The sequence below is a fragment of the Carettochelys insculpta genome, chromosome 3, assembly GCF_033958435.1.
Source record: "Carettochelys insculpta isolate YL-2023 chromosome 3, ASM3395843v1, whole genome shotgun sequence".
NCBI classification, from domain to species: Eukaryota; Metazoa; Chordata; order Testudines; family Carettochelyidae; genus Carettochelys; species Carettochelys insculpta.
The window spans coordinates 42239591-42257323 of record NC_134139.1 but is presented as its reverse complement, the minus strand read 5'-3'; the positions used below and the strand labels follow the sequence as shown (position 1 = coordinate 42257323).

Below are 17733 nucleotides of genomic sequence, written 5' to 3'. Positions count from 1 at the left end.
AGGGTAAAAATGCTATACAAATTACGATTAAAAAGATGTAGGTTCCCTGGATTGTCCTTCTTTCCTTTTTCAAAGATGGGCATTACATTTGCCTTTTTCCAGTCATCCGGGATCTCTCCCAATCTCCAAGAGTCTTCAAAGATAATAGCCAAAGACTCAGCAATGACATCTGCCAGTTCCCTCAGTACCTGTGGGTGCATTAAATCCACACGCGTGGATTTGTATAAATCTAGTTTTTCTAAGTAGCTCTTAACCTATTCCTTCCCCATTGAGGGCTGCCCTCCACCTTCCCATACTGCATTGTCTAGCACCATAGTATGGGAGCTGTCCTTGCCCATGAAGACTGAAGCAAAAAAAGCATTGAGTACTTCAGCTTTTCTTACATCATCTTTCACTATGTTACCTCTCTCATTGAGTAACAGCCCTACACCTTCCCTGATAAGCCTCTTATTGTTAACATGCATGTAGAAAGCCTCCTTGTTAACCTTCACGTCCCTTGCCCGCTGCAGTTCCAGTTGTCTTTTTGCTTTCCAGATTGCTGTCTCGTATTTTCCAGCCATATATTTATACTCCTCCTTAGTCAACTGTCCACATTTCCAGTTTGTATACATATCTTTTTTGAGTTTAAGCTGGCCAAGCATTTCCCTGTTAAGCCAAGCTGGTTGCCTACTATATTTGCATTTCTTACTATGCAGCCTTCCTTATGGAGGGGGCGGGGCTGAGTGGGAGTCCTGGGTCCATGCAAGCTCCAGCTGCTTAGGCAGTGCACAGTTGTCATGGGGAGCTTCTGATGTTATGAAAATGATTTCTCTATTTTTTCGAAGAAAATAGACTTTTCATGGGAAAAATTAGTTGGTGTATGCACAGACGGTACTCCAGCGATGCTTGGCTCTCACTCTGGATTTGTGACATTGGTGAAATAAAAAAATCCAGCTGCAACCCCAACTCACTGCATGATACACAGACAAGCACTGGCTGCTAAGACCCTTCCAGATGACTTATGTGACTCATTAAATTTGGCCTTCATAGTTGTCAATTTTGTGAAGAACAGCACTTTAAATATGAGATTTTTGCAGCTCTTTGCGCAGATTTGGGAGCAGATCATAAAAGGTTTTTCTTTCACACGGAGGTATGATGTCTTTCCAAAGGGAACATGCTTTCGAGATTATTCGAACTGAAAGATGAAGTGGAAATTTTCCTCAAGCAACAGAAAAAAAGAAGAGTTATACTGTGCGTTTACAGACCATATATTTCAACTTTCACTGGCGTACCTCATGGATATTTTTGAATCTTTGAACAACCTTCCTTTGAAGCTGCAAGGAAACAATGCTGCAAACAGTATAATGCACCACAATGCCATCAAAGCATTTATGGAAAAAATCCAGGTTTGGAAATATTGAACACAAGCTCAGATGCCTAACTTTTCATCTTTTCTGACATTTTCATCACATTGAAAATTAGTGTTTCCAAGAACTTTGTAAAGAGGTTATGAAGAGCAAAATTGTGTTTCATCTGGACTGCCTTGCTGACGAATTCATTCACTATTTTCCAGGCAACTTTTCTGGGCACCTCATTCATAAATTAGTACGCAATCCATTCAGTGCTGATGTTGATACATTACCAAAAGTATTGCGAGAACAAGCGCTCGAAATAAAATATAATTCAAGTGTGAAAGATAATTTCAAAAACTCAAGCTTGGAGGAATTTTGGATAAAATATTTCCCAATGTACTAGAAAGCTGGAGAAGTGCTACATATTATTTTTCCATTTTCATCAACATACCTCTGAAAATAGCTTTTCAAGTTTAGTCACATTAAAAATGGAACAAATCAACGGGATGTTAATGGTTGCGTTGTTCACTTTCATCTTTCAAACCTAGGATTTTTCAGTTTGTGAAGAAAAGGCAGCATCATCCTTCACATTAAATTGGTTTTGTTTCTGCTATTTCTTGTGTTAAATTACATTTTTAATATATTTTGGGCCAAGAAGAACATTTGTACTTATTTTTTATTTTAAATAAATTTTTAATACAAAGTTTTTGTGTTTATTTTAAATTATGAATTTAATCCTTTGTTAAAAGGGGGGATGGATGATGGTAAAGATGAGGTGGGACGGTTTCTCAAAAATCAAAAAGGGGGCAGGATGCTGAAAAGTTTGGGAACCATTGATCTAGGGCTCTGGGAGAGTGCTCTCCCAGCACTCCTGCTGTCATCACACTGCCATGTTAAGCACTGCTGTGGCTGCACTTTAAATTTGTAAGTGTAGACAAAGCTTTTGTGTCACTGCTAAATACAAAGAGGAACAGATTGTTTATGATAAGTAGTTAACACATTTCAAGGAGCCATTTAAGGTGAGGCGGCTAGTTAATGTCTCTCCAGTCATGGGTGTTGTGGGGAAGGGGTAGAAGGAAAGAGAAAGGAGAGTACCTGTCCACAAGCTTTTTTCTCAAACGGCTGGTTAGTGGCATTTTGAGGCAAGTTAATGCTGGTGTATGGGGAGGAGATATCCACAGTAGTAAGGATTGTATTCTGCCATTAACTGCATGGACAAAAAGTGGAGCCTGATTTAAAAAAAAAACAAAACAAACACTCCTGCCCTAGATAGATGACCTAAACTCACAAATAGGTTCTCACCACAACTCCAACAAACTTCACCCATCCATTAAACTCCTTCTAGGATACTTCCTGGAAACCATGATCGGTTTCAGCAATGGAACCTCATGGACAGCTACAAAAAGGAAACTCTTGGATCGTCACATCTACCTACAAATGTTTAGTTTTATTCAAATATTTGCAGTGCTTGCCATTGAGTGGCTCAGCAGCTTCATCAAGATAATGAAAGGCTCTACAGCCACCAGACAATCTAGTCAGTTGACACTCATTGACAATATGTGCCACTGACTGTTGAAGACAAAGTAAGAAAGGGTGTCACTGTGCAGACCTCAGCTATAGAGGCTGGTTCTACTTAATCCTTGCCCAGTTCAGCAGAGTCCAAAGGTGACATGGCAGGTCATATCCAGGCAGTCGAGTGCTTTGGATCAGTGACCAGGAAATCATTTAAATGTCTTTAGTTGTGCACTCATTGTGCGGTAGGCTTGCAGCTGGTCTTGTCTGGTAGTCGAGACCACAATGGAAGCTTTAATATAAGCCATGCTCTGGAGTGACTGAAAAGGTCCTTGTCCAATGGGAGACCTGAACTGGCACATAGCTTTTCAGCTTATCTGGATGTAGACTTTCTGAAATGTATGTGTAGAGGGGCTGTGTTACTCACAATGGGTTGTCATGAGCGCACAGAGTGTTTATGGTTATACACAGGGTCAAATTCAGTTAATTGTGAACTAATGTAAGTTTACGCACGTGATACCGTACAGAGCCACAGTATTCAGCTGAGGAATAACACAGCATCACAAGTGATGTGTTAAGTGTCTGTGCACCTGTGCCCTATGTCAAACCATCTAATTTTCGGAGTAGATTTTTGGTAGTCCAGATTTTGGCAGCAGTCTCTTTCAGATGATTGTAGAAAGTCAAGGAGTGGTCCAGTGTGACACCAAGGTATATTGGTTTTGCCTTGTGTTTCAGTTGTTTTCCATTGAGAAAGACATCTTGTACTTGCATTATGGAGGTGTAAGGTGATCAGAACTGTCTTATGGTAAGCCTAGAATGCCATCTTACCATGTTGCAACATTCTGACTTCGGGGTGTGAAAATGTGCCCTCCCACAGCATATTTAGTTACAGCACCATAAAGTGCCAGTGCAAACAAGGTTATAACAGAGGCAGCCAGGCTCCCAGTGGTTAGCTATTCCCCTTGTGGAGGTGGTTTATATAGAGTGCTGGGAGAGCTCTCACAGTGTTCCTGTCAGAGCCAGTTTTATTTCAAAGCACTGCCGTGGCAGCGCTTTAAATTGTAGAAGTTTAGACAAAGCCTTAGTCACATTTGGTTGGAGGTGCTAGCTGCTACAGTAGGCTGCCATGTTGGCCATGTCAGCCTGTAAGAGGTTTTCCAGTTCAGTATGAAAGAGTACGAATAGGTAATGCAGCAGATGCCATCTGCTTAGATAAAGTCAGTGGTAGGTCATTTGTGTAGAGATTGAACAGGATGAGCATAAGCCTGGAACATCGGGGTAAGCTGCTGGTTTGTTTTCTCCAGACAGTAAACCCTCGATATAACTGACTAATGGCGGGGGGGGGTGTCCATTAAAACTGAAAGTCTGTTATATCCGAGGGACCCTGCAGTGAAAGTAAAAGAGAGTGCAGCAAACTACAGTCCCTCTGAGAAGGGAAAATGCAAATAAGTGTTCATGGTGGATCAGCAGGCCTGCCAGTCGAGGCGCTGGGGGTAAAGAGAGCATTTGCCCGTGGACCCTGCATTTCAGAGGGGCTCAGATCGCTGGCTCCAGCTGCCTGCAGCTGTGAGTGTACGTGTGGAGAGGGAGCAGCTCTGTGGTCTAGGTGGCACTGAGAGCTGACTGCCCTTCATTCCACCTCTTCCAGGGCACAGAGCCGTAGCCCCCCTCCCACTTTGCCCCAGGGCCTGCAGCAGCAGTGTGCGCTGCTGTGGGCCAATATGTTGGATGTTAGGCAGGAGCACTTGTTATCTTGTAAACTTGGGTTAAAGGGACCTGGGTCAATGTTGGACAACAGGGTGTTTAGAACGGTGATGCTGTACTTGGTACGAGTGCATGCATGGTAAGGATGATCATGACACCTCCTTTTCCTTTCATGGAGCTACTCTCTGCATTTATCATTCACCATCTGATTTTAGCAAAATGTGGTTAGGTGAGTGGATTTACTAGTTCATGACTGCATCATATGAAGTATAGGAATTTGGCTCTGTGAGGAAGCATGATCTGGTTTTTTTTTTTTTGGAAGTACAGGACTGAGAATAATGAGATCTGAACTTTGCCATATAGTTGGTGTGTGCCATTTAAACTCTACTTCACTTTAGTACAATTTTTTTAAATAAGAACTTATCTACCACATGTTACAAGAAGCTTCATATGTTTTTCGTGTAATGCAGTATCTTTTTTTCTGTAAATTTATATGCATATATTACTCATGCTACTCAGTGCCACACATCAACACATACAGGAAAAGAGACAATGACAATACACCTTTGGACGCCAAATTGGACTAAAAGTTAATTAAAAAAAACAACCCAGAGATTGACTCTCAACATAGATTTACCAGCACTAATCAAGATAGATAGATGCACGCTTACTCAGCACAGAAAGCTTTACATACTTAGGCAGCAGCATATGCCATGATGGAGTCACCAAGAATGACATTCAGAGCAGACTAAGCAAGGCCAGAAATGTACTCAAAAGTATGACCATTTTATGGAGTTCTACACAGTACAGTGTCCACACCAAACTTAAGCTGTACCAGAGCTGTGTCATAGGAACACTACTCTATGGGTCAGAGTGCTGGCAGATGACGGAGTGTGACCTTGCCAAGTTCTTGTCCTTTCAAACCACTAGTCTTTGCAAGATATTTTGCATCTTTTGTTCAAAGACAGTTTCCAGCCACAACTTGCTCCTGCAATGCCACCAGGAGGACATGACCACTATCATAATGAAAAGATACTGGAGATGGATAGGACATGTAATGAGAAGGGAGGCAGATGCCGTTGTAAAGATAGCATTTCACTGGATGCCTGAAGGACAATGTAAACGTGAGAGGCCCAAGACAACATGGTGGCGTACTGTTGAGGCAGACATGAAGAGAATGAACTACAACTGGGACACATGGGAGAAAATGGCCAAAGACAGACAGACACGTGGAGGACCTTTCTTGATGCCCTACACACTGGTGGGCATAACAGGCTTTAATTAACAATGAGTGGCAGTAGCTATGTTGGTGGGAGCCTGTCTGCTGCCAGCATAGCACTGCCCCATACCAGTGCTTCTGTCTGTGTAACTTAGGTTGCTCAGGGTGTGTGTTTTTTCAGACCCCCTGAGCTACATAATTTTTACCACCTAAAGTGTTTATGTAGACATAGCCTAAGAATTTACTAAGCTTTTAAACCCATATGCTTTAGGGCATAAGATGACCACCAACTGGTTTGGAAAAAAGCAGCACTTGCCTTTCTATTTCGTGCACCTTTGCACCTTTCTCTAAAGTGTGTCATATTACCACTGTCAGGATATCATAGAATCATAGGGCTGGAAGGGAACTCAGGAGGTCATCTAGTCCAGCCCCCTGCTTCAAGCAGGATCTGCCCCTCCCCCACCAGTCAACGCAGCCAGGACCTTGTCAAGCCAGTACTTAAAAACCTCGAGGGATGGAGAATCCACCACCTCTCTAGGCAATGCATTCCAAACTAGATGATCAGAACAAAAAGCCGTCAAGCAGCACTTTAAAGATTAGCAAAATAGTTTATTAGGTGAGCTTTTGTGGGACAGACCCACTTCTTCAGACCATACCCAGACCAGAACAGACTCAATATTTAAGGCACAGAGAACCAAAAACAGTAAGCAAGGAGGACAAATCAGAAAAAGATAATCAAGGTGAGCAAATCAGAGAGTGGAGGGGTGGGAGGGAAGGTCAAGAATGATTGAGCCAAGTATGCAGACGAGCCCCAATAGTGACTCAGAAAGTTCCCATCACAATTTAAACCATGTGTTAATGTGCCGAATTTGAATATAAAAGCCAGCTCGGCTAATCTGATCCGATCTGTTAATCCTGGGGAGAGAAGGAGGGGAAAAGAGGTAATTAAGAGAGAAAGGGAAGATTTCATCATTCCTGCCCTGCCCTCCAAATTTACCAAACGTTTACCTATTAGCTGTGGGCCTGTGTGTAAAATACTGATCCATATCCTTTGACAGCATACCATGACGAGGTGTGGTACTGGTTTGTCAACAATATGATGTAGTATATCAAGCCCCTGTGTACTTACTGTTAAGTATATTTCTTTCAATTGTTGAAAGGGATTAGCTTGATTTCTGATCAATGCCACTGTTCTCTAATTCATGGCTCTTTCATGAGTTTTAGTTATTACTTCTGTGGAATTTATTTTTCCACTATGGTGAAAAGTGGTCTTGGTTCTATTCCCTGGCAGAGAGATTTGGTCCAGTTTAATAAAATTCTTTCTATCAAGGATTCTATAATACAATACATGCAAAAAGATGTTTTATTTTTAAAAAAAGGGATGGTTGATCAGTTAATTTGAACACTCTTATTTAAGCAGTTCTGCTGTAATTCTGCTACCATCCAGCAGGATGCAGTGTGAGACTTTGTTCACATTTTAAGGTTATTTTTATTACTTTTGAATAGTAATTTTGTTCAATTACTTGTTTAAATGGTTATCATCTATGGATTTTCAGGAGCTAACAAAAACATACAAATCTATTTTAAGCATATGTCCAACAACTAATAATCTGTTACTCATTGATCTTTCTAGAGTATTTTAACTAACCAACTGAACTCTTTAAGCCATTTCTGTAGAAATACATTTATGCTATTTTTTGAAATGGTATGTCTTGTCAGCGTAAGTCTGGCGCCTTTTTCCCTGGCCAGAATATCTCCCAGTGCTGTTCCTGGCAGTCTGTCTTGTTTACGTCTGTTGGTCTGGAGACTCCTCTTAGTACTTCTATGGATGTTTGGCAGGCACTCTCATCACAGCTGAATTGGATACTTCAGGTCTATATACTGAAATATTTCCAAGAAATAGCAGCATTTCTTGATTAGAAATCAAACTGTTTTGTTTTGCTTCCTCCCCCGCCCCCCATGAATGTAGTCTATTGGCAATGAAAGTCTTCCAACTAGGGCATTTCAATTGAGAGTTTAAAAGTTTAAAATTTAATAGTTTCTTATTTATGACTATTGAGATGGTGGGGCAGCCATATTGAATAGCAAGTATTGATTATCTGCAGAGCTGATTTTCAGCTGATGAAGAGGAAAAATGAAGAAAAGAATGAAGCAAGGAAATGAAATAGGCTAATAAAGTGAGAAAGCAACAGCAGTTCAAGTGATCCTCTTTATCTTACTAAATAGACCTGCTTACTTACTAACATAGCTTTGCCATCTAAAATATTTTCCTTCCAAAAGACTTTCAAAGTTGGCTGTGATTAGAAAATAACTTTGATAATATGTCTGTTCAAGCCAGTTATTTTCATATCATTTTACTTTTCGGCATGTGAATACTGCTGTTCATACACATTTTTCTTTTCAGAAATGAATATAGATGCTAATATTTATGTGACTTAATTTAGTTAATATGTATAATTTTCATGTGAGAATAATGTAGTATATCTTTAATTGTAATTTCCTATCCTCCAAACTTAAGTATACTTTTGACCTATTGTAATAATTACCATGTAAGAAACCATAGTTTCTTCATTTACTTGTTGCACAGGTATTGATAGCTGCAATGCATAATTCTCCATGTATGCTATTACAGCTGAACTCTAATCTGGAGTGGACAGTTTTAGTGTTAAAAATGTAGTTCAGTTCGAGCTAGTCAGAGTTGGATTACAGGTTATAATTTTGAGTGAAGTGAGCAATATAGTAAGCAAATTATAATGGGAGGAAATATTAAAATCCATTGAAGGAGAAAGGGTACAGTGCAAAGTAAAAGTAAAACAGGGACCTATGGCATCTACGCATCTACAAGCGTCATTTAAAATGTGTTAAGAGTTTCTATTATCTTTTCTCTTTCAGAGGTAAATACCACAAATTAAAATACGGCACAGAATTGAATCAGGGAGATATGAAGCCTCCAAATTATGATTCTGGTAAGAATTTAAGAGTAAGGGAAATGTGGTTGAAAGTTCTGCAATTTTAGCTACAGACAATTGAACAACTTGTGGACACAAAGAGGATATTAAAGATGGCTTAGTGTAGCTTGAGACAAATGCTAACCATTGCAGTTTGTTATACGGATATTATAGGTACACTTTGTTTCTTTTAGTAGCTGTAACTAGGCCATCAAATGAGTTGAAGTAAGAAATGGATGGTGCAGAACATATCTGTTCTCTTCAGATCAAAATTCTAGACAGTGATGGAGTCACAGAAATGTATAGAAGAAGCATCTGGAGAATCTTGTATGAGATAGAATTGTTGTGCATTAACAATACCAGGAGTAATACAACAGCAATGAATCAAAATCTTAGTACGTCATTTCCTAATTCATAATCTTTTTGGTGGATTCCAGAAAAGTTGAAACAAGCTTGTATTAGAGGTAAAGTTAAAAGTACATTTTATGGAATTTTATAAAATCACAGTGATAACTGGAAAAATATATAGTAAATGGTGAACACGTGTGTGGAACTGAACAGTTTTCCATTGGATGTATGGATAGCTTTCTTGGGTTATTCCTTCAGAAGATTAATCTTTTATCTCTCATAAAGAATGGGAGTGAGTTTAAGCCACAAAAGAGAAGGAATTAGATTTCCTTTTGTTCTGATCAGCAAAATAAATCTAACCAAAAAAACTTTCCCCCAGGGTCCAGATTATGCAACAAGTGCATAATAAGAGAAATTATTCCACAGCTTTATTCTCTCATACAGTAAAAGTAAAGAAAGCCCATGAGAGTCATTTTGCACGCGTCACCCCTGCAATTCACTGGCAAGAGGTTGGTCTGGTAAACTTAGTCCTGAGCAAAACCGCCTTTTACTAAGTGGTGAGGAGGATCTAAAAATGCTTACTTTCAAATTCTCAATGTACCCTTCTCCCTTCCCAAACTAAGTAAAATGCAACTTAAACTGAAGCATCTTATTTCTCGGTGCTCACAAAATGATGCCACTCACCTCTTGTGCCCAGACTGGAGAATATTTAATTCTGTCATATCCTACATAGAGCTGCTTAAAAAAAAATGGAAGTTTATGCACCATATGGAATCCAAATTTGTTTTCCCCATACGCTTTCAGGATGGAGATTTTGTATAATTTCTAGTCTATGTGAGTAGTACTCAGTACACATAGATCAATGCACATCTGCATACTTCTCTTGGACTAAGTCAGGAGAAATCTTGTGGCTTATTTCCACTAATATTTCCTGTTTGTCCCCTCTGTGGTACCTTGGAGATTCTAATACTTTTGGTTTTAATTCTCCTAATTAATGTATTCAGCTCTTATCTGTATTTGAGTGACATTCTCTTTAGGGCCTTGTCAGTGCCATTTTGCTAGCAGTACAAGTCCCTTTAGCCTCCTCCTTGAGGGCAAAAGAATGTTTCATCAGTTTTGGGGGGCCACAGAGACCTCTCTGAAACGTCTTTACTTCAGCATTAATATAGACCATTTCTAGGTGTCCTGTATTAAGAGGAGTCATTTCAGTCTTGATGCATAAAGGTCTCTTGGCTTTTGTTTTTTTGATAGTTGTATGACAGATCCAAGTGTGTTTAGCTGTCTTCAGAAGAAGAATGTCTAAATGACAGATTATTGCTGACTGTTACCCTCGAGCAGGATTCTAGTTTCACTGGACAAGTCTGTAACATTCATACGGCACTTTTATAAGTATTTATAAGACTGGGTTGACAGGGCAGCAGCACATTGTTTGTCATAATAGCTTTATCATGGTAAATGAAACACTTAGTTGTGATTTTTAAATAAAATATTACTTTCAGGTGAAAATATATTGAACTAATATTGAAATAACCATGGGGGGGGAACTATTATCCAAACAAAAACAGCTAAATCATTGTTTTCTTTCTGTATACAAGTTATTGAATATGGCTGAACTTTAAATTGTCTGAAGTTTTTTTTCTTTTTATAGGAATCTAATTATCCTTAAAATACATGCTCACCCCAGTAAACTCAAGTACATAGTTCCAGATACATGCATTTGACTGCTTCATTCTGAGGAAAAGTAGTTTGAATTAGTGAGCTGATTGGCTTTATATTGAAATTATGGTGATGTGAAGGAGATGCTGATAAGTATAACTGGTTCTCAAAATACAAGTATGCTGATGACAGTCTTCATAGTGTGTTCTCTTGGATAACTGCAGAACTGCACTTACCCTGTGATCTTGAAAAATAAGATTAAAAGAAAACTGATTTAATTTAAAATCTTTTCCAGATGAAGGGAATGAAACAGAGGTTCAGCCCCAACAAAACAGTCAACTCATATGGAAACAAGGGCGACAGCTGCTGAGACAGTAAGTGGCAAAGATTTAACAGGTGTTATACAATAACAGGCTTGGAAATTAAATGTGTCACTGGGATTCTCCTGAAGACTGCCGTGAGAATTTTCTCTTTCATGAAGAGTATGGCAGAGTTAGTGGGATTAACTTTTCCTTTTGTCATTCTAACTTTGGTAAAGATGGAGAAGTTTTGATAAGTGGAAGAGTAGAAAAAGTAAAACTACTCCTCACCCTTCATTTTATTGTTCTCAGTGGCAAAAATGGGGAAAAAATTGAGAAAAGTAGTGGGGAGGGGGATTCAAATTTGATTTTAAGAAAAATCTAATTAAAAATTTCAAACCTTTTCTGCAAAATTCTTTCATGTTTTTTGAACGGGAACACAAGACATTTTTACGTCAAAGAGCTTCCAGTCCAAAAAAATAGAATATCATGTTGTAGTTTTCAGTTCTTTGAATATTTAACTTTCTAGAGCAAGACTTGGCGCCATCCAGTAAACTTTCTTTCTGCTGTTATGATTATTGCCATAAGTTTAAAATAACAGCAGGTAGAACATACAACAGGAATCTATAGTGAATCTGAAATGCTGTAGTGGACGATGCTCGCACTTTGATAAAATGGAATCAAAATGTATATATTTATTCATGTGACTGCCCTCTAACTAGCCAATATCAATTATGAATTAAAAGCCTCTTGCTTTAAATGACCTGTTTTTTTTTGCAAGGCAATATCAGTGAAAGGTCCTCTGTTATCTACCCTAGTCTGTCCCTCTCCACCACCAATAAATCCCACTCCCTGTTCTGTCAGAATCAATTATGTTGATTTAAGGTCATGCTGCAAAGCTTGCCTGTTTCCATACTTTCTAGGGGAAGACTGAGTGGGAAGAAGTGTGTGAAAGAAAAGTCTTAATTTTTTTAAGTGCCTTATAATTTTTGGCACTTTCCCAGTTAGTTTTGTGAATTATTATACTGTATGAGTATCCATAGCTTCAGACACACACATTTTAAATGTAAATATTTTCTTGACTATGACTCAATGGTTTGATAACATAGGTATCCCATGATATCCTTCTCTGAATCTTGGTTAAAAATAGTAACAGAGAGATAGCCATGTTAGTCTGTATTCTAACAAAACAAAACAGATAGTGGTGTTACATACTTGATTCACCATCATATAGCATTAAATAGGTGGTTGAATTAAATACAGACTTCGTTCTGCACATGTAACTTATGGGTCTGCCAAAGTTTCAGCGTTCATGCTTTTCTGAGGGCAATGCAGGTATTTTTAGGATGTCGAGGAGTGGCTTTTATTAATAAGAGAAGAACAAATGCCCTAGTTTTGTCATAATCCGTGTGTTCCTAAGATGATGTACTACATGGCGTTTTGTATTGTCAGAGATATTTATAGTATCGACTAGTTAATCCTCACCTCACTCCTGTGAAGTCAGCAACATTAACTCTGTTTTGAGGAAGAACTAAAAGATTCTCACCCAATACTGCAGCATACTGTTGACAGAGCCAGTATGAGAACTCAAGTATCACAATCACAGGCGTAAATATCACAATCACAGGCTCTGTTTACGCGATTGCAGTTTTGCATTTTATGCACATGAACCGAATGCACATTCTTGCAGGAATATTTAGGATTACTAAAATGACTTTACTTAGATCTTTGCAGAATACATTACATTGTAAAAGCATGTTTGTACTATTATAGCTATAGTAACAGAATAGGAATTTGACACAGTAGGTGTTTACAGGCTTTCTGTAACGGTCACTTAAGGAACAAAATGTAAGTTTTACTTTTTTGAGGCTTTGGTTTAGATTTCCATGAACTTTTCTTGATGAATAAAATGGTTGTGTTTTGTTACGTGTAACTGCCATATTTATAAATAAATAGTAGATACTTTAAATCAAGGTCTTTTTCCATCTATTTTGGTAAATGTAATGAATAATGTATTGTACAAACATTGACTATTAGGCTCTTTGATTTTTTTCAGTGACTGTAGAGGCTGGTACTGCAAGAGACGATCCCCTCTGCAGCTGGTACAAGACAATTTATTAGCATGTTGCATTAGCACACTACCATGCTTTGCTAAGCCTTATACTGAAAAGGAGTTTAGGAGAAGTTTTTATTTATTGATTTAAACAATTTTGATGGTATATTATTGAGATCTGCATGAAAGACTAGCATGAGTTTTGTTCACACAGGTATTTACAGGAGGTGGGTTACACTGACACTATTCTGGATGTGAAGTCAAAACGAGTGCGAGCTTTACTGGGTCTTCCAAATGACTCATCTGACAGGGAGAATGACAGAAATCAAGTATCAATGGTAAACGGTACAGAGGCTGAGATTAAAGAAAATGCAATGATCGGGTAAGTGACTAAAACAACAAATGTTCTCTATGTATAAGTGAAATGTATTATAAATTTAGTTTAAGTTCATTTGAAAAATTTTATGCTTTTTAGTCTTCAAACTGGCTGAATATTTCTAGCCAATTCTGTTTTAAAATATTAAAGGGTGAATAGAAAAGCCACACTTCTCTAGCTGTTTCACTTCTTCAGGAAAAAAATTAATTTTATTTCAGTTGGAAGGTGACATTAGGAAATCAAACCTGATTTGTGATGCATCTGCTGTTAAATGCTTAAGAAAAAATGCCAGGTACCTTTTCTTTGCCTTATTGGTGGAAACCTAAATGAGAGGCCTCTGTGTTATGTTATATAGAGCTTATTGTTATAACAGTATCATCTCTAGTAAGCAGAGGATCTTATTTGTAGAGTCGGAAAACATTTTGAACATGGATAGGTTTTAACTGATGAAACTCTCCAACTTTTTCACTAGTGTTTACACGGATAAATATATTTAATTCTTGGTATAATGTAAATGTAGCTTACACATGCTCACGCCCACCATTTTTTATCTATTCCTAATTAGAAGATTTCCTGGCATTGATCAGGTCCTTCTGGACAGGGGCCTGGAGTATTAGGGGTTTATGAGTCAGGGCAGGGGGCTGAGGGTGTCGGGGGTGGAGGTGTCAGTGTTGAGGATGAAGAGGGGCGGGGGGCTGGGAGGTGAGCAGAGGGCTCAGGGAGGGAGGAGCCATCTTCTCCAGGGGATGCAGGGGCCAAATGGCCTACCCAGTGCCTGCTCCCCAGGGCTGGAGTGCTTGCTCCCCCCACCTCCCCGGTCATTCTGGGTTGTAACTGTCACTTGAGCATGCTGCCCCCCTGCAATCATTAACTAGTAAACTGTCACCACGATATTTTCCATTTGAAAAAAAAAATCATATTCCAGGCATACCCTATTGCACAATCAAACTTTGATCGAGTGTTATGTTAAGCGGAAGTTGCATACCAAATTTGTTTGTCCTAGCTCTTACTTTTTAGGAGGAGTTCTTGAACAGACAGACAAAGACTCTCTCAAATACATAGTGGATATTGTTGCAAATGTGCTACAATGAGTCAAATGAGTCAAGTTCAATTCATGCTTAGTGTTAGCAAACTGAAATTCTTTTTGAAGTTGATGGATAATATTGATTTTAATTTAAATATTTTATTTTTATTTAAATTTTCACAGGTGTGGGAAATTGTGATAGGCAATAAGGAGGGGACAAAGAAGTTAAAGCTTTATAATAATTAAACACACAGGCTATGTCTACAGTTGAGAGTTTTGTAGACAAAACTTGGATTTTGTAGACACAACTTGCAGAGCGTCTACACACAAAATACGTTTTGTAGAAAACTGTGTAGATGATCCAAGGGGCCCTTTAGTCGACAGAGCAGATCAAAATATTGATCTGCTTTTATGTGTAGATGCAATCTGTCAACAGAAGGTTTGTCAGAAATCTCTTCCAACAGTAACTTCTGTAGACAGATGCTTCTAAAGTAGACATAGCCAAACTCTCAAGGTTTTAGATTTAAAGCAAGCTTTCTCACTTTGCCTGTTTGTAAATTTTAATTGTCCATGGAAATATTTTTCAGTGGCTAGTGTGTATACTGATGACTATCAGTATCTACCAATAAAAATCATATCCTTTCAAGCTTATTTCTGTTTTGCTGGAAGTATTGTAAATAAACTCTTAAATCATTTTTCCTGCCACACTTACTGTGGTTAGTATCCAAAGTTTGCTTTAGATGTTCAGCAAAACTATTGCTTGGTTATTGACTGAAATATTGTAGCTTTGAAGAACTTAAACTATTAAAATGGATGCAGAGTTATTTTGTTTAAAAATGTGCGATAAAGCTCTGTACTCCTACAGGTAGTACTATCGCCAACCAGCAGTAGATCCTTGTTTATCTAGGATTAGCTTCTTGTTTCACAAGCAGGTATGGTTTAATTGTAGCGGACATAAGGTCCTTTCTTCTGAAATATAAATATTTTATATGGCACCTAATCTCCAAAGGGAGTTCTCAGTAATCCCAGCCAGTAGAAACTGTAGTGGCATCAGGTGTTTGTGCAGAGAGGTTACTTAATTCTTTTTTGTTTGATAATTAAAATTATGCCATTAAATTAGGAATTTGGGCATATGGGGACCCCAACCTTTTAGGTTATTTTATCATTCTAAATACTCAAGTCTTCCCCTGAGGAGTATGCTGTCTGGTTGACAAGGGGTGCTGCTACAGAGCACCTTTTAAAGTCAGCCTTCCTCCTCTCAGGTAATAACTTAATGGAATTAACTACTTGTTGTAGAAATCTTATACTGGGTTTGGCAGATACATTGGTCTCCCTTTCCATTTTTATCCTCTTTATTTCTTTCACACTTTCCCCTGTGATACTTGCATACTCATTTTTGTTCCAGCTATGAAGAAATAGTGAGTTCTGACTAAATATATGGTTCGCAGGTTGGGAGGTGTTAATAATTTGAGGATACGTGGAAGTTCAGCTCCCTCTCCCTTCTTTTTGTTCTACCTGAGGTTAGCGGAGTGTCATTTTCTGTTAGATGGAATGGAATATGGCTCCTAATAGTCAATGGCTCCTAGTGGGCAAATTGGACTGAATGGTGAAGCTGAGCTAATACATTTAAAAATAGCAGTTAGGAAGATGCTCAGTAGAGGAGATAGACATTGAAGTTAATGACACTCATTAGAGAATGAATCTTGAAATTGGTGGCAGAAATTACTTTGCGTTGCCTCCTTCAGCAACTCATTTTATTTTCTGAGCTATGCATGTAGTGGGGCTACAGCTGTTCAGATTTCTTCTCCATACACTTGGATCTTATAGAAGTAGGTTGATTTTCAGTAAGGTTAGAGAGGCAAGGTAATATCTTTTGTTAGACCAACTTCTGTTGGTAGAAGAGACGAGCTTTCCAGGTCACCCAAATAATAGCTTCATGCTCAAAAACTTGTCTCTTTCACCAGCAAAAGTTGTGTAATACATTGAACCAGTTGAGTGTGATCAGTGGTGTACCCAGTTATCTGTTGTTCTAAAATACTTTCAGTTGCTGGATTATGTTATTTCATGCACAGTCTGTAAAACTATGTTCTCATCTTACTTTTAATTCACAGGATAACTGCTGAGAAGAGTTTAGCTGAACATATGGAGCATTTCATGGGTGTGGTTCATGACAAATGTTCAGGGCATGTATAGCCCCTCAGTTATGTAAGGATTCTATGGCAGAGTTCTCTGAGCTTGTTTCTGTATTATGGTTTGAATCTTTAAATTACTCTGTTGTGGATGGCAGCTCAGGCAGTTGGTTTGACTCTTCTTGGAAGTAAAGGTGGTCAGGGTTTTACCAAAGAATTGAGAAAATTTCGTGCAAGGCAGATTGTATGACTGGCCACCGGTGTAGTGAATATTTTTGGTGGTTGTTCAGTGCAGGAGATGCTCCACGCTTGTTTCCCTTTATTTTAGTCCTAATGGTTGCATGGCCTGTCTGACTCCCTAACCTCTAGAAGAGCACTAGTGCTGAGTACATGACTGATAGAGATTAAGGGCATGCAAGCAGGATGAACTGAGTTCTAGTTAGAATACCTGTTCAACCTTCAGAGACTTGACACTGTGAATCCCTACTCCCAAGCAAGTCAACATCTAAGATTATGCCTAAACTGTAGTTAAAATCCTGCAGCTGGCCCATACCAGCTGACTTGGGCTAATGGGTCTTAAACTGTTTAATTTTGTATGATGTTTAGTCTTAAGCTGGAACCTCTATTCTAGGACCCTGAGGTAGGGAGGATCCCAAGACAAAATGTCCATGCTACAATTAAACAGTCCCTTAGCCAGAGTCAGCTGGCACAGGCCAGCTGAGAGTTTCTAATTGTGGGGCAGACATAACCTCAGAAACATTTCTCCCTAAATTGTGGGATGAACTGGGGAAAAGATTAGATGACCCAGCTTGCTCTTCACTAGCCCAGAGGCAAATTTAAAATACCCAGAGTTATGCATGCCATTAGTCCCAGACAGCTTACTTCCCGAAGAGGGAAAATAATAGGCAATTTAATCAGCTGCACCTTCTTCCCTCATCACTCGTGTATGGAGTATTTTGTTAGGTTATGAAGCTAGAATGATCTTGATTGGGGGCAGGAAGGAGACAGTACTAAGACGTATTGGGTGGCAGTGCTAGTAATAGAGAAAAGTGATTGGTGTTATGATAGAGAGTATGCTGAAGGAGAGCAAAAGGAAATAAGAAGAAAAACTCAAAGAATACAAGAAGAAAAGAG

General features: G+C 38.8%; 1 protein-coding gene across 4 annotated transcripts in view; it reads left to right on the top strand.

Moving 5' to 3' along the window:
• The window catches only part of STRN (striatin), an 89049-nt gene that overhangs the window by 18231 nt on the left and 53085 nt on the right, over positions 1-17733 (top strand). For all 4 annotated transcript variants that reach the window (XR_012644928.1, XM_074989682.1, XM_074989681.1 and 1 more), the window contains exons 3-5: positions 8659-8732; positions 11014-11092; positions 13285-13452. Coding sequence is in view for 3 of the 4 variants with exons in the window: in XM_074989682.1 (XP_074845783.1) it covers positions 8659-8732; positions 11014-11092; positions 13285-13452 (321 nt within the window). In the remaining variant the exon portion in view is untranslated. The remainder of the gene's footprint in view (positions 1-8658; positions 8733-11013; positions 11093-13284; positions 13453-17733) is intronic.